The sequence below is a fragment of the Embiotoca jacksoni genome, unplaced genomic scaffold (assembly GCF_022577435.1).
Source record: "Embiotoca jacksoni isolate LCO1_2020_lvr unplaced genomic scaffold, fEmbJac1.0.p SCAF_13, whole genome shotgun sequence".
Classification (NCBI taxonomy): Eukaryota; Metazoa; Chordata; class Actinopteri; family Embiotocidae; genus Embiotoca; species Embiotoca jacksoni.
The window spans coordinates 12,357,758-12,382,608 of record NW_027185263.1 but is presented as its reverse complement, the minus strand read 5'-3'; the positions used below and the strand labels follow the sequence as shown (position 1 = coordinate 12,382,608).

Genomic DNA, 24,851 nt, shown 5'->3' with positions numbered 1-24,851 from the left:
CTTTTCAGGTCACTACATTGTGTTTACCTTTCGTGCTTTCATTATGGCGCCCCCTGCTGAATGTATCTACTCTACTGCAGCTCTGTTCAATCATTTCATGAGGCAGTACAACAATGAGCAGTGATTTGACTCTTGGTCACTGCAGACTTGTTGTCTAACTACTGTTATTGATTCAAGTTATTTAACTGCAATAATTGGTCCCACTGTAAAGACAGTAATCGGCTACTACTTAAATAGTCAGTTCGTTCATCAAGTCATTTTCAAGTAAGAAATGGAAAAAAATGTTGTCCATTTTCTGCTTCTGTCATATGTCACCTTAAATTAAACATCTTTGGCTTTTTGACTGTTGGTTGGACAAAGTAAACAAACTTTTGTATGGGATGTTGTGATGTCCATTTTAGCAGCTCTTTTCAGAGACAAATAATCAGATTAATCGGCAATTAAAATAATCATTATTTACAGTCGTTATTGTCTTAAAAATTTCAGCAATGAAATTTGAAATGTTCTTTGTCCAAATGGCAAAACACATTGCTGGTTAGTAAACAAAAAAAAAGATCAAACTGATCAGATAGATACAGTATCAGTGCTCGGCTTGTAAATAACCCTCCCAACGCTGAACCACGCTCAAAGCCTTGCACATGACAATAAAATCTTCTCATCCCCTTTTGTTTTGTTGTTTTTTTTGTGTTTTTTTTGCTTTGATCTTATAAAAAGCTTTGATCAGGTGACTTAAATCACGACAAACCTCTGCCAAAGCCACCAGCCCAGTCACGGCGCAGTGCACAGCTTTAGCTGTGTCCAGAAGATTAGGTGGCAAACAGGGCTTAGTTTAAGTGTCACTTAAACTCTGTGCTTCCTCATTCTGCAGTCAGTGAACTCAGCTCTGCTGGGATGGCGTCTAATGGCTTCATGTCTGTTGACTCTGCAGCCTTGATGATATAGTAGACTGTATAGTGTAATGTTGCAGATGCATCTGCAGTTTTTTCACAAGACTAATTGCATCAGAAGATGGGCACCATGAGGTTAAATGCGCTGCTGCTGCTGCTGTTTGGGTCCTTCCACAGAGGGGCTCCTCAGCTGCCTGAGTGGAATGCAGAGCTGGAAGGTAGTGGTAAGAGCTCCTTTTATGATTGTATATGCTATTTGTCATGGCACAGGACTTATTGTATTGCGGGAGCAGTTCTTATTGATCCCTACAACCAATACCTTTCTTAATGTTGACCTTGTAGCCTGAGGATCATCAGCACTTTGGGGTTTCCATAAAAAAAACAAAAAAAACATTTTATGATAATATGGATGTTTGTTCGGTTCCCGTGTATGCAAATGCCAATAAAAGCACTTCACTGTAGGTGAGGCTGTATGGGTTGTACAGCCAGATTTCCTAGACGACACATACTGGTCCGGGTCAGCACCCCTGTGTGTAGGAGGCTGTAAGGCGCGGCACCGGGAGCTGAGGAGAGATCTCTGTGGAGACTCGAGCTGCTGCTGGCTTGGATACAAGTCATTGTGCAGAGGTGAGGCTGATGATATTTGATGGATCCACTCGGACACAGTGAAACTTAAGTCACTCTGATCTCTCCTGACGTTTATTGTCATGCTTTTTCTTTGCGTTCTCCTGCCTCTGTGTGTCAGTGAACTGTGGGAGGCCAGATGTGGACTATAATGGAGTAGTGTACGGTAATGACTGGTGGGTGGGCTCTGTGGTGAGGTACGCCTGTCGCTCTGGCTTCATGCTGGTGGGAAACACTACCAGATCCTGCCAGCCTGACGGCCTCTGGACCCCGAAGCCTACATGCCTCCGTGAGTAAACACAGACCACAACAACTAAAGGTTTTATGACCCTCTACGAATCTTTCAGCTCTTCTACCATCTGCCTTTTAGGAATGTGTCAACGGGGACGCATTGAAGTCAGTGAGAGGGAGCTAAATGGGACATGCAACGCCACCTGCACATACAAGACCTACTTCGGCCCACCCAAACAGGGCTGTACTCGCATAGACAACTGTAAGAAGAAGGAGACGGGTTGGAAGCGCTTCTTTGCACAGTGTGTTCCTTGCATTTGTGACTGCTCTCTATCATGTGGTGAGTAGCTTCCCCCAACACACTGTCAAGCATTATGATTGGTGGACTTGTTGATCAGATGCAATGTTAGCGTGTTGTCTTTGCACATATCCACTATAATGTGGTTAATTATTTGCTTTGAACATGATGTTGCGGCCCGTCTGTGAGGAAGTCCCTGCAAAGAAAATGTTTTGTCTTTTTATTTGTAGCATCTTCTGGCTAAAATACAGAGAAAAGATGTTGACAGTTCAGACTTCAAACAAAGAGGAGACACAGACCGGCTGTAGACCACAGCGCCAAATGTGTGGACAAAACAGTGCACCAAAATCTGCATGGTTTAAGACACTAATTTCATCTCTCTGGCAAACTGAAAACAACATTTTCTTATTGGTTTCTAAATGAAGGATTAAACAATATGACAGGAAGACTTCAGTGCCTGAGGTTATAGATAGATAGATAGATAGATAGATAGATAGATAGATAGATAGATAGATAGATAGATAGATAGATAGATAGATAGATAGATAGATAGATAGATAGATAGATAATATTATGACGAGAAGGTCAGAAAAGAAGAGAAATTTTAATCACTTAAAAAGTGTCTGAGAATTTGTGTCAAGCAATTAATTGAAATACAGGTGATGAGGTGTTTTTTAAAGCTCATTTTGTGAAGACAAATAATTATTCTAAGGCAGTATTTGGTAGCTCAGACAGTGTTCCCTGGTTGGTTGACATAACTGGATGCTAAATATAATTTTTCACAAAATCCATCTGCAAGGAATAGACCTTTTTCATGGCAGCCATTTTGACTTGTTACTAATGCACAGGGGTATTTATGATGGGTCCGTTCCAATCAGTGACAGTGAAGCTGGATGCACAAATGCAGGAACTCTCCAATGTTGGATGCAACCCTCATTATTACACCTGCACTCCCTACAATGACATGTCAACATGTCTGCTGTCAAAGAAAGTCTACACCTCACTTACTACAATATATGTCTAAACATGTGCACATGTTTGGGTTTCTAAGAGAGAGGAAGTTATAACGATGAAGAGAAGGAGAGAAGGGAGTGAAAGCACAGAGATTATTGTGTTGCTCCTCCTCTCAGTCCATCTGTCCTGGAATGAGCTGAAACCTTAATCTTGTTATAAAGGGCGGAGCTTTGATCAGGGGTCAGTTAACATGAATAGTGTGTTTATAGGGGCTATACATGTATACTTTTTAATGTCTAAGTCATTCATTGTGAAAAATAGCAGAGTATATTTGTTCTCAAATAAAAAAAAAATATTTTTTTATATTGTAGATGGACTGTATGAATGTAAAATTATGTCTGGTGCATTTGAAATGAATAAAAAAAGCAAAAATATGACTGGTGTATCTGAAGTTGAAAGTTAAACAGTTAAAGCATCGCTCAGTTCATTTTTTTAAGCTTTCAGTCTTGCAGATCTTCATCAGAGCTTTAATAATAACTCATCACATTTTGATCGGATTACATCATCTTGTATGCATCCACCCAAAAAATGTTGTTAAGCAGTACGCTATCTGACCTGTGATATACTGTATGTATACACACATACGCTTGTTTCATTATCCCAATGGGGATTTTCATCCCCGTAACACATACCCTGCCCCCTAACCCTATAACCTTAACTATCACAACTACATGACTAACCTCAACCCTCACACTAACCCCAACCTAAGTCTAATTTTAACCCTAAAAACAAGTATTAACCCTCAGAGACAAGACTACCCCTGCAAACCTAAATTACGTCCACACAGTGACACATGTCCCCGTGAGCTGTTGTGTATTCAGGTTTAAGTCCACACCAGGATATAAAAACATGTACACATTCGTTTTTTTGTAATCATTCTTAATTCCCCGTCTATTTTTAAAGTAAAACAAAAATAGTAAAAGATTCAAAGACCTTGAATGACACAAGTCAAACATTCACAAAATATACTTGATACAAAATAAATGTGACATACATTTTTAACCATCTTTAATTATTTGTTCAGGTGTTTGATATTTTACAACCCAGTTGAGTAGACTTGATAGACGACATTGCTGCTGATACCACTAGATGCTGCTGTTGTGTTTAGTCTCACAACAACCATCAGTGCCTCTTACAAGAACACTAATCCACAGACGACTATTAAACACAAAATTAAAAAGGAAATCAAGTTTGATTCTCTTCCCCATCTGATCCTGAAGAGTCACCGCTAAACACTCATCACTGCTCGGAGGTCCAGGTGCTGAATCGAAAGACGATGTGTTCATTAGCTGCAGGTGTGTAGCAGCCAACTCCTGTGAAAGGGGACACGAGATTTTTAAATTTATTCATAAAAAACAAATTCTTTAAAATAACTATTTGTGCAGCAACTTCTTTCCTAAACCCCCAAAAAACTTAGCAACCCTTAGCAGCACTACATATTCCTTATGTAAAACAGATATATATGATATGATTTTAGAATAATCACACAAAAAGCCATCCAACAAGTGAAAGGGAAACTAATTCTCCTGCTACATTACAGTTCATTAGGTCCTTCTCAGGTATGTTGCACTGAAACTCCGGGGAGGATACTCACCCACTTCCAGTCTGGTGTACTCTCCGGAGCTTTCAGATAGGATCTCCCAGTACGTCTGCTCCTGCTCGTTTCCAGCTACTCCATTCACACTCTCTACAAACAGACCAAAGTTTGGGTCCTCCTTCATGGTGAACCTGCAGGCAGTACAGAGAGTCAGGCCATATCTCTACTGGAGTTTCTTTAAAAAGCAGAAATGGGTCATCGTCAGCTTAAATATGTAGGAGAAACAGCCGAGCTCCCATTCAGAATAAAGGATGATAGGCAGAGATATTAAAGGGGATGTCATGATGGGTCGTCTTACTTGAAGTCCATTTCTGTTTCCTGCAGCCTCCTCAGAGCTCCCAGCAGCACACCTCCCTCTACCACAGAGCTCAAATAGGACTCAGGAGTCGTGTTAGACAGGTCATTCTCCACAGACACTCTGACAGGAACAGATGCTGGACCTGCATACAAAGTCATATTCGCTTGTCACGCATTGCGTGATACACGCACAAAAAAACAAAGGTTATATTTCTATAAATTTACCTTTATGTGAGAGACCGCCTGGTGTCAACAACAGAAGAAAGCCCACAGAGAGCAGAGCAGCTGGTCTCAGAGCCATCCTGTGTGATCTTTTCCCTCTGATGTGTCGAACAACACGTCGCCTTAGTACTTACAGGAAGCCTAACCCACATTAGGAAACACACCCTAATCACTATGTAACTTTGCAAAGACACCTGTGTTGAGTATAAATATTCACAGCCACAGCCTGAAACTGGGAGGGCTCTTATCTCATAAAAGGAACAATCAGTCACTATTAATGTGCTTCACGAATAGAGAAATACTGTTAACTCTGAAGTGACTTAATGGTCATTTAATTGATTAATGAACGGCCTCATGTTTGTTTTATTTCAGATGCCAAGAACAGAATGGTTTGTTGTTTTTAGATAATTGATGTATGCAAATTTAAGCTTATTCCACAGAGAATGTAATCTCTCTTTCCCCCAGAAAAATATGCTATTATGCAACAAGGGTTTGCCCTCTGAAGTCAAACAGTAACACCAAACTACTATAGTCATGCAGCACATTTTCTGGAGCCTATAAACAAAGGACTCATCTTTGTTTTGTAATGTGATTTGTTTCCATCACATTAAGGCTGAGTTGTAGGAAAATAAAAAATAAATAAACATACGGCTGCAACACAGTGCAAACCTGTGATGATTTAGGCCTAAATCAGAGTGAAGGACTCCGATTTATGTTTTTTTGTCTGTATCTAATAAGAATAGGGTCCTAGTTGATAATATTAGCCGCAATAAGGAGGTAAACCAGAGCGAGATTGCTCGGTGTGCTGAAACCGCTCATGTGGCGACGTGAGACTTCGTTTTTAATTAGTCTGATTAAGAGGCAGGTGCGATTGGCTAAAAATGGTTTTGATTTCCTCTCAGGGGTGATGTAAGGCATGTAGGGCCCGCTTGAACGCGAGTAACCCCGACAGTTTTACCGAAAATAACCCAGGCACTGCAGCATCAGCACCAGGCAGCTGCGCAGGTGCGGCCTTTAAAGAGACAGCGGGGCCTGTGAATTTCATCAAAACCCTTCTTTATGTCTACTCCGACTGTCAACAGCAGGGTACGAACAACGATGCGGAGACAAGTTGATCAACAGCTTTGTGTGACAAGATGGTGGCCTTAAAAAAAAAAAAAAATATCCTTATATCCAGATTTCTCTTATTATCCCAAATACAGCCCAAAGTAACCCCCCCAAACTACAAATTAAATACTTAGCATGTTTACATTGGCACAGGAGAGGCTAATTTAATAAATCAGGCTGTGGCTGTCAATTTGATTTTAGTAAATCTAATTAACTATGAAATCATTTCTAATTTCAGTGTCCCAGCTTTACATCACCACAATATCCTTAAAATATCCTATCAGTGAATTGTGTCCATTATTAATAAGCCCATTCTGTGCGTAGTGCCTTTTCCAAAATGTTCTATATTTCGTGTTTCTTTTTCCCCACTGTGAGACGTTATTCATCCTAAAACATGAGATCAGAATGAGGATTAGAAAAAGACAAACCAAAACAGCATTTGCTCCACTATAGCATCCTGCCAGCAACGCCCTGTATCCCAGACCGGCGTGCGCACCACACAAACGCACTAACCGGTGAGAGGATAACGGCGGCTGCTACATTGAGCTGCTGCTGAAGCATCTGCAGCACTGTTTGGCTGATTTTGTGTGTGTGTGTGTGTGTGTGTGTGTGTGTGTGTGTGTGTGTGTGGTGTATGTGTGTGTATGTGTGTGTGTGTGTGAGTGTGTGTGTGTGTGTGTGTGTGTGTGTGTGTGTGTGTGTGTGTGTGTGTGTGTGTGTGTTTGATTCCAGATGTCAGGGACTGAAGATCGGCGTCAACGCCGCCGCTGCTGAAGATGTATGCGAGTAGGTTGTATCGATGCGAGTTCGGGACGGCCCGGTTTCACGAAAGGATCATCTTTACGAGGGAAAATATGACAGGCATCCTGCTCCCCTGACGAATATCTTGGATGCAGTCATAGTTTGAGGCCGGATAGGATTTTAATCTAAGGGGTTGCTGTAGTGGATGCGGGATGATGCGCGCCGCACCCCGAGAGATATTGATAAGAAGAACACAGCTCGGTTCTTCAATGCCCGACAACCGATCTGGATTTTTGCTGGACTGTGCCGCATAGTGAGCATCTTGATTCTTTTGTGTTTGTTTTTGTGTTTATTTTTTCCTGGCTGGGACTGTTTGGGAAACCTTCTGATGTGGAAGGATCGGGCTGTTTTGTCTGACGGGATCAACGGAGCACTGTTGCTCTCACTCATCCAGAGGGGGGAAAACCAGGACTGAGCGGCTCACCTGGTCATTTCATCACACAATAATAAGTATGTCCAACGGTTTTTACGTGTGCGCGTGCATGTGCAATGCAACACACAGTGGGACTGACTGGTAAAGCCACATTTCCTGCAGAACAGCCTCATGTATGACTCATCTACTTAAAAAAGTCAGTTCTCCCTCATGCTCTGTTATTTCCCAGGCTAAATAGTGTCTTGTGTTTTCATTCCCATCAGTTTGCTGTTAACAGGTGCTTTTTGAGGAGCTGTGGGAGCATCCCTCATCTAGTGAAGAATGACCACACCACTGCAAAGCCATGCATATCCATTTAATAACCGTATTTCATCTCCTTATAGGAGACTTTTACTGTGGTTGTGAGCGCTCACGTGTCCTAGCTTTGGGGAGGCACATGACAGAACATGGAGGCCTTCCTCTGCTTGAGAGGCCATTAAAGTCTGTCAGTGTTTTACTTGGTTTATATGCAGGCTGGTAATGGAAATCCACTAATGGCAGGACGATCAATAGAAGAGAATCTTCATCACTGGCCCTCTTCATGTAAGGATATTTTATTACACATACAGTACAGGTCATATGGAAAGTAGGTGGAGAGTACAAGACTGCAGGACATGGCTTGGCAGCAGGAGAGGTTCACAGTTTTGATATGGAAAGTTATTCACGTATATTTGTGGGTGCTGGCTGTGAGTCTCTCTTTTAAGTTGTCTTTGCTCCAGGTTTTCTGATGAGAGGGTTGACTGTTTCATATTTGTCCTGATTTTCCTACTGCAGCCTTGTTTCTGACACGAGCGGTGCCACAAAAATCATCTTTACCAGAGGATAAATGTGCCTGTACTGATCACTACTTGGAGATGGCCGGTCGGACAATCGGGCATTGTTTATATGAGTATGTGTGTTACAATGTGCTGTTTATTTTTCAGACGTGGTCTTTATGTTGTTCTTCGGATGGTTGAGATTATTATTCTAATTTCAGGGCTGCATTACTGGGACGTTTTTTTAAAAGTATTTCTCAGCTAATTGGACAGAATCATGTTGTTTTGGATGGTTTGCCATATTGCCATTGCTGAAATGCTCTGAAATTTTATTTTCAAAGTCTAAATCATCCGCCCAAGTAGTGTTCCTCCCCTCAATGCAAAATTGACTGAAGAAAGCTTGAGGTGTTTGAATTAAGGCCCACTGGGATGATTTTTTTTTTTTTTTAGTTTAGTTTTCCTTTCAAACAATGTTGTTATTGGGGTGTGAGTCAGTCAATAAGTAAGATTTAATGGATACATGTTCAAAACAGTTGGTTTATATTAAGATTTTGTATTTAAAAGGCAGTGCCTCCTTACTCTCAAATATACATATCCACATCAACCTGAAAACATTCAGTGTTGTAACCCTTAAAAGGTGTACCTTTGGCAGACAACAATCTCAACCCACTTACTTTAGTAGAAATTGAATTATCAAACTAGTTTCCACATTAGTCTGAAGGAGTCTGAGGTACATGTTGCTGCATGTAAACCACAGTTAGATATCAAGGAAACTTTAAAGGAATGCTTGAACTCTGGAGTGGACTAACAATGACAAGGCTTATTATTAATTGTAAGAATATTAATGGAACTAACTTTTGAAAACTCATTTCAATCATGCACATAATCCCCTTAATTAATTTAATGTACTAGAGTATATATTTCTGTCAAATAACTACTGACTTTTAATCTATTAATGAAGTAATATTAACATAATTGTGAAGATTTCACATGTCCTGATCCTTCTCTGATATTGGTGAAACCATGTGATGTTTTCCATTTCAAATTATTGGAAAGCTTATACGTGGTTTACACTTCAAACTAGCCGCCTTGTCGAGGAGGAAATCTGTGTGAATCAGCAGTAAGCATGCTGCAGGAGTGAAACCAGACTCCAACTCCTCACACTCACAATCTCATTCCCTTCAAGCAGCCTGTCCATAGAATAAACTGTAATCAGATCAGATGCAGCACCTCGTTTTAAGACGATGTCTGCAGTCAAACTGACATCATTCCTTGTTCACACCTTTGTGTCCTTACCTTTGATGAGGCACTGGTTTCCCTCTGGAGGCCTATTAATCAAACTCTAGAAAATAATTCAAATTAATCAAAGGAAATCAATAAAATGTCTCGTTTACTGGCCAAAGTTCAGTCGGGTTTTATTTCATGTCAGCTGGTTTATTGTGAGTCATGTGTCTGTCATTCACACCTGTTTACTCATTTTCAGGCTTGTTTTCTTAGCCTAAATAACTATTATATATTCTGTCTTTTCTTTATGTGAGAAATTCCAAAATAATGTACTTGGGAGTGTGGTTGTGCTGGGCAAGTTTCAGATCTTTGATTCAATTATTTACCTTATTTTATTGAATTTATCAGGTGAAAACTGATCATTATATGTGCGGTTCTGTGGATCTGAGGCAGGGCTGCAACCTCTTCCTTTGAAGCAGGGACTGACATCTGTCTGTTTTCCTTTTGCAGCTTTTCACCATGGCTGAGAGGACAATGGAACAGGGCTCGGTCAGCATCCCCATGGAGGAGACCAAGCTCCCCGGTGGAGCGCCTCAGGAGGGGCCGCTGCTCATCCACCTGAAGAAAGTGGAAAACCACATCACTGAGGCACAACGCTTCTCCCACCTCCCACGCCGCTCTGCTGTGGACCTGGAGTTCAACGAGCTCTCGTACACCATCCGAGAGGGTCCCTGGTGGAGGAGGAGAGGTACTGCAGTCTCTGTTCACATAGTAACCGTGATGGATGAGCACGCAAACACCACCCGTGACGATCAATATCTGGAGTGCAGAAATTTCAAGGGAGGCCTTTAAAAGCCTTCATGACATTTGAGAGAACTATTCTACTCTGTCTTTCTCCGTGTTGCTCCATTGTTCTGATACATGTAGCCCGGCCCGCTTGTTACACACGCACTTACAGACTTCCACCATGTTGTGGCAGCCAGTCTGCCTGCGAGCTTTGCTGCGCTCAGCAGAGTTTAGACATAGTAAATAATTTACACTCTCAGGTTGGGACACTGCTCGCCTCTCTCTTCTCTGTGTTGTGTGACGATATAGGCGGTGGCAGTCAGTCAAGCCCATGATTGATCTGCTCGTGAGAAATGAAAGGCATTACACTCACCACCCTTATTAATGAAGAGCCTCCCAGCCTTTGGTCATCTCTGCTTGTCAGATAATCCTCCCTCAGCAAACTGGTCCATTTAGCTGTTCTTATAAAGCTCTGTGTCGAGCAGGGTGGGAATGGGAGACTTCAGAGGAACCCTGCATTTACGTTTTCCACGTGGTTGTCCAGGGAAGCCTTCACATGATGCATTGCAGGTTGTGTTATTTTCAGTCTTGTGTAATATTAATGTGCATTATGAAAGACAGGCAGAGGAGTGTTTGTTGCTCCACTGTGAGGCCTGAATGTAAGAAGAAGAGGAGGATCATGGCTGGACAGAGGAGGTCTCTCGAACTGTGATCGCTAAATCAGCTTTTGTTTGGGCATCGATGCGCATGTTTGTCTTTGCTGATCAAATCAAACTCAACCTGTGGTTGGTGCTTTTGTTTGTGTTGTCTCTTTGGGGGGCCTGCCTCAGCTCTTCAGGCTGGTGATGTGTGAACGGGAAGTGTCTCTCTCTCAGCTTTTACAAATGAAGCAGTGCCTTTCATAACGAGGCTCTCTTGCTGTTTTACTCTGTCCAATTTCTCAGAACCTCAGATCACATCTCATACCTTATAGCCTCTCTCTTGTCTCTTTAAAATTACAAGCTATGACTTATTTTATAATGCAGTTCATTCTGAGAGGTTTGTCAGTGTTTGTGTTTCTTTTAAGAAGCTGAGCTCAGAGCTGCTTCTCTGACTGTCTGATCAAAGCTATTAAATACGTGTTCCCACACAGACCTCAGCACTGTTATTCTGCTGTGCGCTTTAATAGTCAATGATTATTTCTCCTTTTCTGCTGAATTACATGGAATTATAGAGCTGGTAGGGAGGAAAGAGGAGAAAAACGAAGACATGCAGCATGAACCACGATCCTTAAGCCTGTGATGCCATTTGTATTTTAATGTGTTTTAGTGTTTGAGTCATTGACACTATGAGTCATGACTTAAAATATCTGTAACGAACAGAAAGAGATTACCAAGAGGAAGATATTGTAAATGCAGTAAATGTAGGGTTGTGTCTTTTACTGTAAAAGGGTTCAGGAGGGTTAGGTGATGTATAAGCTGCCCTCTGTGTGCATTTGTTATTATAGGCTCTTCTTGGTGAGGCCATTTATTGCTGCTAAGATGAAGCTGCTGTGACCTGCTTTCATGTTGAGGGTATTTTCTTCCCGAGGGAGATAACTGGTGAAACACTAGGCCAGCCTTGAAAGGGGGAAGGACAGGGGGAGGGAGGGGAGGGCAGGAAATGTTTACATGCCTCTGGGTGATTTACTGTGCTTCTCTGCACCTGCGCTGATGATCTGAGTGTGTTCGGAGGAAAACTAGACTTGTATTTACACAGATAAAATCACAGCGTATACTCGCATGCTCCTTTTAAAATACATCACTGGGTACATAATTACAAAAATGTATGACTCTGTGAGGGGAGTAATCTCTGCTGCTTCACTGCTGACAGTTTGTCATTTTATTGCACAATGGTTGTGAAAATGTATGATTAGCTTTAATCAGATATATAAAAAAAAAGACTCTTTACATGCAGCTCATAGTATGTTAAGACAAGGGTAAGTTCTCTGTGTGTACAATATCACAGCTCAGACAAATATTCCCCAACAGTTTAATAGACTTGTATTTTGCATTAAAACTGCTTATATAATAATCCTGAAGGTTATAAAGGGTGTGGAGTTCGACAGAAGTGAGATTACCAGAGTTTCTGTAACTCGCTCCTCATCTCTTTTTGAGGCCGGCAGCTCAAAGCTGCATAAGCTGTCACCAGTAAAACACACCCAGATCTCCGACTGAACTGTCGGCAGTCAAGCTGTATAAAGTAGATGCCAGGTTTTGACAAGAGAGAAGAATGCATGGAATATAAAAGATTATATTTTTTGTTCTGCTGCTCCATTTTGATCCTTTTTTAGACTGTGCATCATGAGTCTAATAATGTTGCACAGGTGCAAGGATAAAATGGTGGAGTACTCTTTTAAACATACATTTAAACATCATGTGCACAACATTATATTTTATATAAACAGGTTATTATTCTGTTGAGATAAATTGCATCTTTCCATCTAACAATGCAACCGCTCCCTAAACTGTTAGCAGAGTTTGCATCGACAGCTCCCACATGAATTTCCCATGTACAAAAACTCATGTGATCACTTGTGTACGTGAAAGATGTATTTAGCCCATGGGAAACATGTAGTTTAGGAACGTTTTTATGGTGTAATGTGTGAAGCCCTTGTAGATTCCTATGTGAAAACCTTTTCACATCTTTCCCATGTTATCATATGTTGCAACATGTGGTAAAAATGTGTCGTACATTTGATCACGTGTCCCATGTGGAAAACATTGGACATTCGTGTTTTTCTGTAAGGGCTCCTTTAAGATTAGAATAAAATAGGATAATTTTGATAAATTGTAGTAAAGAAGCCAACCATGACTACGTGTCAGTAAAAAGAACATTTCAGGGAAAAAAAAGTAATATTCCTACTGAAGTGTGAGTTTTCATTTGTGTCACAGGCTTCAGTTTTAAGCATGTGATGACCACACCAAATAATAATTTGTCTAACAGTTACTTTGACGTTACCTCTGAGATCAGGCGGGAGTCACTGAGTGAATGCTGTCATCTGCTGTTTAGTTTGTGCATCTCTGTGGTGTCTCGAGTTGAACAGCAAAGTGAGCTACATGCTGTGCGGCGCTCACGAGACTGGTTGATGCGCCTGCAGACTCGCACAGATAAGACCATTATTATGCTCGACCTACAGCACCGAGTTAGATCATCAGTATGCACCACATGCCAGGGCATGGCTGCTTCACTCACAGGAGGCAGCTCTGCTGTCTGAGTGGAGGCTGTCTGATGTAATAACTCTGCAGGGGAGGAATGGGCGCTGCCATTAGGCTACTTTACTTATAAAAGGGGGCTGCCAGCTCTGCTGAGACCCTAATTACACAGCTCAAGACAGGAAGAAGCATCTGTGTAGACTCTCGAGAGACGAGTAAGGTGAGGGAGACATGGGTCACAACAAGGATACTTACAGCCCCCTTTAACTTTCCCCTTCTAGAAGCTTTTAAGAAGTCAGCTCTAAAACTGCTTGTTTGACTGTTCCCACTTTCCTTCAAGAACCACAAAGTTTAGGAAATGCACTATAAAAACCAGAGCCATCTTTATGCACATGCCACAACACAGCAACCATTTTTAAAACCACTGCAGGGAAGTAATGCCTGTGGTTCTTTTGTTGGTGCCAGGAAGGGCATCATGATCACAAATCTTTGCAGCATTGTGTACTTCTCTTTCTATGGGCTGCTTTATGTGCACCTGAAGACCAGCTCTCCTAAAATGCAGAGAAATCACCTTCAAGGAATGTTCTTCCTTTTCCCCAGACATCATGTGCATCTTTGTCTGACCTCCTATTTCCAGCTTCTCTGTATCTTTTTATGTAAATGCTGGCTGTCGTCACACACTGTAGGCTGCTAATAAGGGTGATGTGGACATTACTGTTCATTAGCTTGAGCACTTACAGCACTATTAGCTGTGCCTGAGGGTTCCTAGTGTTCAGCTCGTGACTGATGGAGTGAAATTAGCCTTCCTATCTGCAGAACCATCTGTTGAAACACTTAAAGAATCAGTGAACTGAGTTTCTGTTCCACTTTGTTCACTTTTACGCTATCAGGAGGTTAAAAAGGTGTTGAAAAACTGAGTAGACTTATAATGGACCAAGTGGATAGGTCATGACTTTAATAATAACTATGGGGTAAAACAACTTAATACATGATGTCAAATCATTTTTAGTTGTTATTTTTTCAAAGAGCCCACATCTTGTTATTTACTTTACATCGGGCTTTATCGACACTAGATATTATGAGTACACTGAAAAGCTTTCGAAGAACACAGACTGTAACAGGTACTGTCGTCCCTCAATAATTGTCCTGCACTCTGCCTGAGCGTGGTACAACTTACATTCAGTAACATATTCACGATCAATAACCTGATCTAGAAGTTTAATTTAAACCATTCGTTAGTCAGATAAATGCAGTCTAATTAACTTTGAAATTACCCGTGGCTCTTCTGTTAAATCTTGCAAATAAGCTCACATTCATACACTTGCTATTTTGTTTTGGTGCTTTTATTTTTCCATTTTTATTTGCATTTATTTCTTCTTTTTGTTTTCTTTACATTCCTTGGCACCATGAAAATGATTGCTAAATGCATGGGACATGAGAAATTTTTGGAAACATTAAAAGTCACAACGAAACAAATGTTACCTGTAGACCTCATGATATTGGGCATTAAAATGTAAATGTAAACTTTGGAGTGTAATATCTGAAAATATATGTTAAGAATAATTTTAGACTATTTACAGCAAATAACTGATCTTTTTTTTTTTCTCTCTTTGTCAGGTTATAAAGCCCTTCTCAAGTGTCTGTCGGGGAGATTCAACAGCAGAGAGCTGATTGGCATCATGGGGCCTTCTGGAGCTGGGAAATCCACTTTGATGAATATTCTGGCAGGGTACAGGTGAGACATGGACCTATGGAGATCCCTGAATGGAGCATACTCTCTTATGTCTCCATACAAGATGTCGTTCTTACTTAACATAGTGATGTGTGCATGAGCAGATCCTGCTTATAAAATTACTTTGTGTTGGGAAACAGGCAGACTGGCATGAAGGGCACAATCATGGTGAATGGCCGTCCGAGAGACCTGCGGACCTTCAGGAAGATGTCCTGCTACATCATGCAGGATGACATGCTGCTGCCAAACCTCACTGTGAGGGAGGCAATGATGGTGTGGTCATTTAAAAAAAACAAACTCCCAACATCTCAGTGAATCTGAATGTAGAGTTCTGTAGAGTGCTGAGTTATGTTTGTCTTTCAGGTTTCTGCCAATCTGAAGCTGAATGAGAGCGTGCAGATAAAAAAAGAACTCGTAAGTCTGAATATATTAATATAATATTATATATTATATAATATTATATTACAATTATTTGTACAGAATTATCTGGCAGCTTGGGATTGAGAAGAGAATAAGTAAAATGTGTCTCACTTCAGTGATTTCTCCATGCTGTTATTACAAATATCTCTGGTTATATTAGGTAATTGTGGGTAAAAATACAACTGACTGAGGATTACTTGATGGTAATATTGATTCACATGATTTTTTTTTCATCAGTGTATTGATATACTATAATTCTTCAGGAATTTTATTGTATACTTTTGCCAAAAACATTCTCAAAATCTTCTGAATTTCCTGCCTACCCGCCACAAGAGAAGCTCGCTGCCGACAAGATGGAGGAAGTCAACCACACTAGTCACATGTTACATCAACAGACGGGAGCTTTCCAGCTAATCTAAACTACATTTTCACGAGACAGCAATGAATACAGTATGCACTGCAGCAATAGAAAAAAGTAGGTTACTGTATACTGATGGTGGTCATGGCTGATAACCTCTATCCTGTCTGCAGCCAGGTCCCTCTACATCACATCACAGAAGATTTTGTCTGTTGCACACCCGTGTTTTCAGCTTTGTGCCCCAGCGTGTTCCAACATTTCTCTCTGTTTGTGTCTAAGGTGGATGAGATTCTGACAGCTCTGGGCCTTCAGGAGTGTGCTCAGACACGCACCATCTCTCTCTCCGGAGGCCAGTGTAAAAGGCTGGCCATCGCCCTGGAGCTGGTCAACAATCCACCTGTCTTGTTCTTTGATGAGCCCACGAGGTGGAATATCCCTCACGAACCTCACAAAATCAGTGTTTATTTCAGACGTAATTGTGCACCTGCCTTCATGGTTTCCCATTGTCTCCCATCCTAGTGGTCTGGACAGCGCGTCCTGCTTCCAGGTTGTTTCCCTCATGAAGTCTCTGGCTCAGGGAGGACGAACAATCATCTGCACCATTCATCAGCCCAGTGCCAAGCTCTTTGAGATGTTTGATAAGGTAACTTGAGTGCTCATACTGCTGGACACGTCAAACTTTCCATTAGCTGCTGCCCAGACCAGGACAGGTTAGCATGATTCATTTTATACAGCTGAAGCGGCGCTGCAGTCGATATCCAGTCCTTTTGTTTTGTCAGATATTGATCTTTTATTCAGAAGTCTGTGTGTTGGAAGCTATACGACGATCACCATGTACCTGTGTTGTTCATCCACCAGCTGTACATCCTCAGTCAGGGTCAGTGCATATACAAGGGCACAGTCCCTTACCTCATCCCCTATCTGAAGAACCTGGGTCTCCACTGCCCAACGTATCACAATCCTGCTGATTTCAGTAAGTAAGAGTACAAGTGTACATGTTCTATTTTTTCCAGTGTATTTGTTCTCACAAGCTTGTCCTCTCTGTTCCCAGTCATTGAGGTGGCCTCAGGGGAGTATGGAGACCTAAACCCAGTGCTGTTTGAGGCAGTCCAGGGTGGACTCTGCTCAGAGGAGAGCAAGAAGAACTCCAGAGACAAAAGTGACTCCTCCTGTCCCTCTCAGTGTTACAGTGTGAGTGAAAACAGCCCTTTTGCACAACACGCGCACACCTTCAGAAGCAAATAACAAAACATGCAAGACCTGCAATTACAGACTACTAAAATATCTGCTTTTACTCAAAGAATTGTTCAGTTACAAGGAAATGCACAAGATTTTACCCGTTTACTTCAACAATACACGATTTACTCATTAAGAGAAATATGCAAAAAGCCCCTGTGTGATAGAAATGATTAATGTTCCCCTCATTAAACAAATTAAAAAATGTTATCCTTATAAACTTAAAAAAGGAAACTATCACATCCTTGAGAACATAATCATTAACAAAATACTCCTTTCATCTTCGTGTTAACAGTGATTACATCACACATTGCTAATTTTTCCCGAAATGTTCCTCCTTTCCCAGCTACATTGATCTGTCTCCTCAGCTGGCTGATCAGCTTCCTCTTCACTCTGCCTTTCTAACCCTTATATGTTCCTTTTTAGAAGAGTGTCAGCTAAATGTAAAACTGTAAATGTAAACCACAGAGCTTTGTGCTTTACTGTTACAGGTGAAAAGTTTGCAGTTTTGCCCTGAATCTCCTTTCAACACTGTCAGTTTATTGATTTTCTTTGTTGTTCTCAGTTCATTCACTTTTATGGTGGAGTGAGAAGACTGATGCCACTCTCATATCTGTCCTATAAATATGAGGTTAAAGTTATCTTAGCACAATAAATGGAAACAGCTTGTTTCACAAAGAGTACAGTATTGTTGTTTTTACACTTTGTGGTTGTTGTATGGATTAAACAAACAAGATTTAACCGTCCACAAACTGTAGCCTCATATATACTAGAGTCGTATCGATCTGCTCATCGAACTCTTTGACAGAAGTCAAAAGTGAACTTTGTCTTTGACATCAGTCAGGAACATTTAGAATTACTTTTAAAATACACAAGGAACCAATGGCAAGTTTATGTCACAGCCTATTATTTAAACCGTATCTGTGAGGAGTCAAGTGGAAAGAAAAATTCACATCAGCCTCCAATTCTGGGTCAGAGTCAGGATCAAGCACATTTCTGGCATTAACATATTAACACAGTTTCAAGTTACATGAAAAATAACTTTCTAATTGAATGAATAAATACTGTGCACATTCCTCTGCTGTATACTCCAATTGAATATTGAGTTTGAAAGGGATAATATCGTGTTACTGTGTAGAAAACATAACTGACTCTTTGCTCTCTGTGTTTTTTCTACAGGACACAGGAACTCTTGAGAAGCACAGCTTTGCCACCAGTACATTCACACAGTTCTGTATCCTCTTCAAAAGAACTTTCATTACTATATGCAGGGACACGGTAAGAACTTTATTTGGCAGAGTATTCCTGCAAAAAAAAATTCGGAACTAAATAATTTATTGTTAAAAAAAAAAATTAGGTTAGTTTGATTCTTTAGAGATTGTTGTATTTTTCTATTTTCTTTCTAGGTGCTGACCCACCTCAGGGTGATGTCCCATCTGGCCATTGGAGTGCTGATTGGCCTGCTTTATCTCAACATCGGAAATGATGCCAGCAAGGTTTTCAACAACACTGGCTTCCTCTTCTTCTCCATGCTGTTCCTCATGTTTGCTGCCCTGATGCCCACAGTACTCACCTGTAAGATGCTCAGTCCAGTGAGAGGCTGGGAACAATGATTCAGTGTGTTGTTTTTTCTAATCGAAGGTCTCTTAACGCTGCTGTTGTTCCACAGTTCCTCTGGAGTTGTCGGTGTTTAAAAGGGAACATCTGAACTACTGGTACAGCCTGAAGGCCTATTACTTGGCCAAAACCATGGCTGACATCCCATTCCAGGTAATGATTCTTTTATTTAACACTCATTGATCTGGGTATGTGTGGAGTACACTTTAATTTGACACTAAAAAAAAAATAAAATCTTCTTTTCAGGTGATTTGTCCCATCATGTACTGTAGTATAGTGTACTGGATGACTGAGCAGCCTCCAGAAGTGGGTCGCTACCTGCTCTTTATGGCCCTGTCCACATCCACAGCACTGGTAGCTCAATCCCTCGGTCTGCTTATAGGAGCTGCATCCACATCTCTGCAGGTAGGAAAACCTACATCCCATAAGTCCTTTCTGCAGCTGCTGTTTTAGGCCTACAGTCTTTTCACTGGATTTTACATGCCTCTTTGTAATGCTTAATAACATTGAATTGAACAAGGCATTTCTGCTATTTAATTGATAAGCAAAAATATTCATCATTTAATACACATTTAAATATTCAATTTTACAGTTTATTGGTTTATATGCAGGGTTTTCTTGTTGCTATGGGTATAGATAACATTTTAGTGTTAATGTAGACATGGTGCACTGTTGTAAAAAAAAACTAAATTCCATGAATTGATTTGATCTATCTATCTATCTATCTATCTATCTATCTATCTATCTATCTATCTATCTATCTATCTATCTATCTATCTATCTATCTATCTATCTATCTGTCTGTCTGTCTGTCTGTCTGTCTGTCTGTCTGTCTGTCTGTTGATCGATCGAAGGGGGTTTTGGAAGAGATTTTATTAACATCAAAAGTACTACTGATGAACTTTTAATTTCAAATATTTGTAGTTTATAAATTCCTAAAACTAAAAATTACATTTTATGATAAAGAACTTAGTTTAGCATCGGTTTAGGTTCAGGTCCACATAACAGGGGCGTTGCCCCCACCCCACTCCCCCTCCCACTATCAAACCTGCTTTGCTTTTTAGTACTACACTTGAGTGTTTGACCTTCACTGTTCAGAATTTACTGTTTTTATATTCATCTGCTGAAGGGGGGAAATATAACTTCACCTTAAATGTGAGGACATCTTTTTACAGTACATGTGTCTGAAATGTGAATTTACTGCTTACGTTTGAATGAGTTTCTGAGTGTCCAATCTACTGAGTGAGTGAACAAGTACCAGCTTTGATCCTTGATATGTCAAAGTGCAATGCAGTATTCTTTTAGTGCTTATAAGACATTTTTAATGCTGCCAATTTGTTCCACAGGTTGCGACATTCGTGGGTCCAGTCACAGCCATACCTGTCCTCCTCTTCTCTGGCTTCTTCGTCAACTTTGACACCATTCCTAAATACCTACAGTGGAGCTCTTATGTCTCCTACGTCAGGTAATGTTTGCTACATCTTCCAGGTAAAATTTGTAAGACTGTTCAACCACTAATAGACTATTACTAAGCTTATTTTGGCCTTTGGTCTTTGTGGTCAGGCCTTCTATGATGTAAAATGATTCTCTTTAAATGATGAGCCTGGGCTCTCTTAAAAATTTCCTCTTTCAGGTATGGCTTTGAAGGGGTGATACTCTCTATTTACGGGATGAACCGGTCTGAGCTGGAGTGTCCGGACCCTGTGTGTAAGTTTCAGAAGCCTGAGGAGGTCTTGCAGCTGCTGGATGTGGAGGACGCAAAGCTTTATGTGGACTTCATGGTGCTGGGGGTTTTCTTCCTGGTCCTCAGACTAGCCACTTACCTGGTTCTGCGCTACAAAGTCAAATCAGAGCGTTAAGACGTCCAGAGACAACCACAGATGGATTCGGAGGCTCGTGCTAAATCCTGGCAGTGTGAGATAGAAAGAAAAACATTGTCTCTCTTCCTCTGTCTCTACTTCACATACATATTGAAAGAAATACACAGAACCCAGCAAATACAATCATCAGAAAGCTGTGCTGCACCATTACCCAAACTATACAGTATAACATGGACTGAAACCATTTGATATCCCAGAAAACCAAAACTTTAAACTGTGATGTGTTGTTCTATACCCTGCCGATTATCAGCTGTAAACCAGGTAATAGAATTTTCACTATTACCCTCCAAAAAAAATAAGATATATTCAAATTATCGTGTATCTACACCATAAATGAACAGACTACCCAACAAAGTAACAGGAAGCATGTTTCATCAAACTGAGAAATTTGGATTTGTACTTTTTTTGGCCACTCTTAGAAAAGTGTCACATGACTCATGAACTAAAGTCTCCAAGGCTTTATGGGGAGCCATAATAATCATCTTGGTGCAGGAGTGTCCAGTAATTTGTAGCTTCTCAAGCCAGTGCCTAAAAGGTAATCCAAGGTCCACATCAGAATCCAGACTGGACAGCACCCATCAAGATGACCCAGGAAACAAGATTTCAAGATGGATTTCCTCTTAATGCCATCAGAAATGCGGAAACTTTCCGTGCCAGAAATTTTTTTTGTGCGGCTTATCTCTCTCTCTCCTGAAGGATGACCTTATCGGTTATCTTTCTCAGGAGGCTGAACACGCTGACTCGTCTTTATGGAATACAACAACAAATCGACTGCCAGTAGATGATCATTTTTGCAGGCCTTCTGCTTCACCGCTGACGGTGGCCGAACATTTAAACTTGGATGAAGTGCTTGTAAAAATGTTAAGCGGTGTATCTTATACAGTGACTCATACGGATTCACCCTGAGACCAGACCTATGAGTCCTTACTTGTTCCTTATTATAACATGTTTGTTTCTGACATAAGCAAGGAAGCATTCAGTGAACTGGGAGCAAGACGTGGAAGCGAGTACGCTGCCTGATGCGAAAGAAGATGGTGTTTTAGCTGAAGTGCAAGCATATGCTATGGTTTAAAAAAAAAAAAAGTGATGTTTCTCTAATCAGTGTCACTCTTTTGACACGATTCTTTGAAATGCTTGTTTCCACTCGTTGTAAGACTCTTTAGCGTCCTCCTCCCTGAGCTACGGAAGGAAGTACCCTCATTCTTTCCTTCTCTTTCTCTCTGCTTTGCTGATGTCTGACAGATGTGTGTTGTCCGAAACAATGCTAGATACTTGAAATGCTGGCCTGGGCAGTTTTTGTGCCTCTGAACTAGAACGATTTCAGTTTCCTCTGCTTCATTGTTTGTACATGCACCTTATGTCTACACACACACACACATACACACACACACACACGTACAGGTACATTTACTCACAGACATACACACAACGACACACACAAGCAGTCACACACGTTCACCTTGGCAATGTTTAGAAGAGCCTCTCCTAGTCACAGGGCAATGCAAATATTTTCCAATAGACTTGCTATGAAATATTTCTTACTCAATCTATGCTACTTAGTAATCCTTATTATAATGCATAAAATAATGTGAGTATATAATCAATGATTGTACAGTGAATATGTCATGCTGTAAACAAATGTACATTTGCACTTTTCAGTGTATGTTTATTCTTTTTTATTTATTTGTATTTTGTTTTATTTTATTTTTATATATCTATGTGACGAGCGCTGCTTGAAAGTATAACGGGAAAACAGCGACTGAATGTTGCATGTTCAATTTAGGAATGAAATTTATGAAATATTAAATTTCAGAGTATAGCATAATGAGTTTTATTTCCCCATCCAGGTGTATGTATCCTTCCATGTACGGGGAAGTTACACACCCTGTGATTTCTGCTGGAGTATTTTTAGAATATCTGGAATCAAATGTGCGTCACCAGTGTAGATAAAAAAAAAAAAAATACAGAGAGAGAATCAGGAGTGAGAAGAAGGTAACATATGAGTGTGTGAAATGAGCCAGATGGAAGAAGGAAGGGATAAAGAAGAGTCATACCCAATGTATCATTATGTACCTAAAGAGATTGGTGGTCTCTTTAGGAAGCAGCTCCATAATCACTGATCAGCTTCACTGTTTAGCTCAGAGAGAGAAAAGGCTGCAGCAGCGGAGGCTCCGATTCGGTCACTAACAGCAATAGTCCACATTGTGAAGTTTATTATTATACCTCCCACTGCTGGTGCATCAGTCACTTTAAGTTGTATGTTCCTACCAGTTTTATTATGTGCAATAACCCTACAAAGGTATTTTAACTCCGTGAGAGGGGAAACTGTGACACTACAATCAGAACTTTTTAGTTGTTGTTTCATTGCATTGTGTTCAGTTACATAAGCTAATTTTGTGTTCTGGGTTGTCGTAATGACTTGAGTTGAGGAAGGAAAGCAGAATAAAATGTTCTCTAGATAGATGCTGGGTAAGATAATGCCACTGGGCACATGTTCCCAGTTTAATGTCAGACCTCGCCAAGATAATTGGTTCTGAAATTGGTGCAGGAAAATGTGTAGCATGTGAAAGAAATATTGCATCCAGTCAGTTTTCCTGCCGACACAGACAAGGTGTGTGTTTTAATCTGCCCAGAAATTCTACCTAAAGCCAGCTGGTAGCAGATCTGTGGGTATGACTTTGAATGGTAAAAAAAAGAAAAAGAAAATCTAACTGCGGAGACAAATCTGCTCCAGCCCACGAAGAAAGCAGGGATAATTAGCAGTGCTGAATTCATTAAGCAGTCTGGGGAAGTCTTGGCATTAGGTCTAAAGGCACGTGGTACCAAAGAAGAAAACAAATCCTCCTTCTTTTGTTTCAAAATGTGGAATTTAGCGGATTCACTTCTTGGTATGGTTCTTGTTATCATTTGCTTTCTGGACAAAGAAAGTGCTCTGAAAACACATCCACAAAGGTTATAATTCAAATGCCACTTATTTTCCTGATTTCTGGGTTTCCTGAAACTGTGATATTTCCTTAAATTTGTTTACCAATGTACCTCCCAGGTCCCAGAAATGTATGGTTATTCGTGGGTATAATTTTGGCTGCATGGGGAGATAATCAAATCTTGATCAGCTGTAAGCAGCATTGTGAAGAAGCTGTAGAAGTGGCAGTGCAGGAGGCAGCTGAGGAGCGCATGTTCAAATCAAAATGTTCCTTTCACTCTCTGTAACACTTTTCTTTTATTTATCATTTCACAGTTTCATCTGTTTCTCATGATAAACCACCAGACTTAAGTGCACTCTATCATGCATGGTAACTAAATATATGCAGGCTATCCCTACAGAAAGCTTTGATTTTTCCAACTGAAAATTTGTGATGGATTTAAGGCTGTTTTACACTAATTTATCTTTTTTGTTTGTTCTGATTTAATTTATCATTTACAGTTTAATTTATGGTTTCTCAACTAAAAAAAAATGCAAGTTCTGTATACTGAACGCTGTTCCAAGGATTATAATAAAGATAATTTATAATCTTTGCCCTTGCCCGATTCACTCAAACACTGATGCCACAAATCCACGATGAAGTCAGAGAATTTATGTATATATGTGTATTGTTGTTTGCTTAATCACATAGCCAACAGTTAAAAGCCGAAAAAGCACCAAACACTTTGTCCATTGCAGTCTGCTCATACTTTCCAGTGCTCGAGGGTTAATGCTTAAGGTTGTGTGGAAATTTAAAGGTTCAGTGTGCATGATTTATGAGATGGAAAAATGGAATGAGATTCATATGTTTCCATTAGTGTACAAGCACCTACAAAAAAAGGATCCTTGTGTTTTTCTATGGAGTCTGACATGTTGCACCTATAGACTGTATAAAAGTGGACATAGCTTCTGGGTCTGAAAAATTAGGCAGAAGCAAAAATGCCATAAACTGCAATACCACATAGTGGCACTAGAGGTTGGCTTTGGACTCCTATTCAAGTTCTCTCACGAAATTCAAAGTCAATAAATTTTTGACACAAGCTATTCTGGTGTTGTTAGTTAAAGTCACTCCTTCTGATTAGTTTTCTGGCAGTCCATCTGAAAATAATCCCATCATTAATTGGATATTAGGCCTCAAAAAGCAGTGTTTTTTGGGGCGTGTCTGTATAGTTGACAGGTCTGTGGTGCAGTCAGATTTCTGCTGTATGTGGGCGGGGC

The 24,851-nt window shown here is 40.5% G+C and overlaps 3 protein-coding genes across 5 annotated transcripts; 2 read left to right on the top strand and 1 right to left on the bottom strand.

Moving 5' to 3' along the window:
- The first annotated feature begins 1,017 nt into the window (after positions 1 to 1,017).
- LOC138196012 (sushi, von Willebrand factor type A, EGF and pentraxin domain-containing protein 1) lies at positions 1,018 to 3,393 on the top strand. Its single transcript, XM_069145670.1, has 5 exons — positions 1,018 to 1,111; positions 1,350 to 1,514; positions 1,633 to 1,800; positions 1,882 to 2,082; positions 2,271 to 3,393. Exons 1-5 carry the CDS (start codon positions 1,018 to 1,020, stop codon positions 2,282 to 2,284), a joined length of 642 nt encoding a protein of 213 aa, XP_069001771.1. The 3' UTR covers positions 2,285 to 3,393.
- A 647-nt stretch (positions 3,394 to 4,040) lies between these two features.
- On the bottom strand, positions 4,041 to 5,311 carry LOC138196494 (cobalamin binding intrinsic factor-like). Its single transcript, XM_069146589.1, has 4 exons — positions 5,174 to 5,311; positions 4,950 to 5,091; positions 4,649 to 4,782; positions 4,041 to 4,367 (listed from the first exon to the last, which is right to left on the bottom strand). The coding sequence occupies exons 1-4, from the start codon at positions 5,247 to 5,249 to the stop codon at positions 4,294 to 4,296; spliced, it is 426 nt and encodes a 141-aa protein (XP_069002690.1). The 5' UTR covers positions 5,250 to 5,311; the 3' UTR covers positions 4,041 to 4,293.
- Positions 5,312 to 6,775: 1,464 nt separating this feature from the next.
- abcg4a (ATP-binding cassette, sub-family G (WHITE), member 4a) lies at positions 6,776 to 24,186 on the top strand. 3 transcript variants are annotated; one of them, XM_069146585.1, is made up of 15 exons: positions 6,776 to 7,331; positions 9,980 to 10,217; positions 15,046 to 15,163; positions 15,301 to 15,433; positions 15,524 to 15,574; positions 16,218 to 16,363; positions 16,458 to 16,581; positions 16,797 to 16,911; positions 16,990 to 17,129; positions 18,354 to 18,452; positions 18,581 to 18,749; positions 18,844 to 18,944; positions 19,038 to 19,196; positions 20,138 to 20,256; positions 20,425 to 24,186. In XM_069146585.1, the coding sequence occupies exons 1-15, from the start codon at positions 7,224 to 7,226 to the stop codon at positions 20,648 to 20,650; spliced, it is 2,046 nt and encodes a 681-aa protein (XP_069002686.1). In that variant the 5' UTR covers positions 6,776 to 7,223; the 3' UTR covers positions 20,651 to 24,186. The 3 variants fall into 3 exon arrangements, with proteins under 3 accessions (XP_069002686.1, XP_069002688.1, XP_069002689.1); XM_069146587.1 differs by having other exon boundaries at positions 7,238 to 7,528; XM_069146588.1 differs by lacking the exon at positions 6,776 to 7,331 and adding an exon at positions 8,277 to 8,379.
- Positions 24,187 to 24,851: the final 665 nt, after the last annotated feature.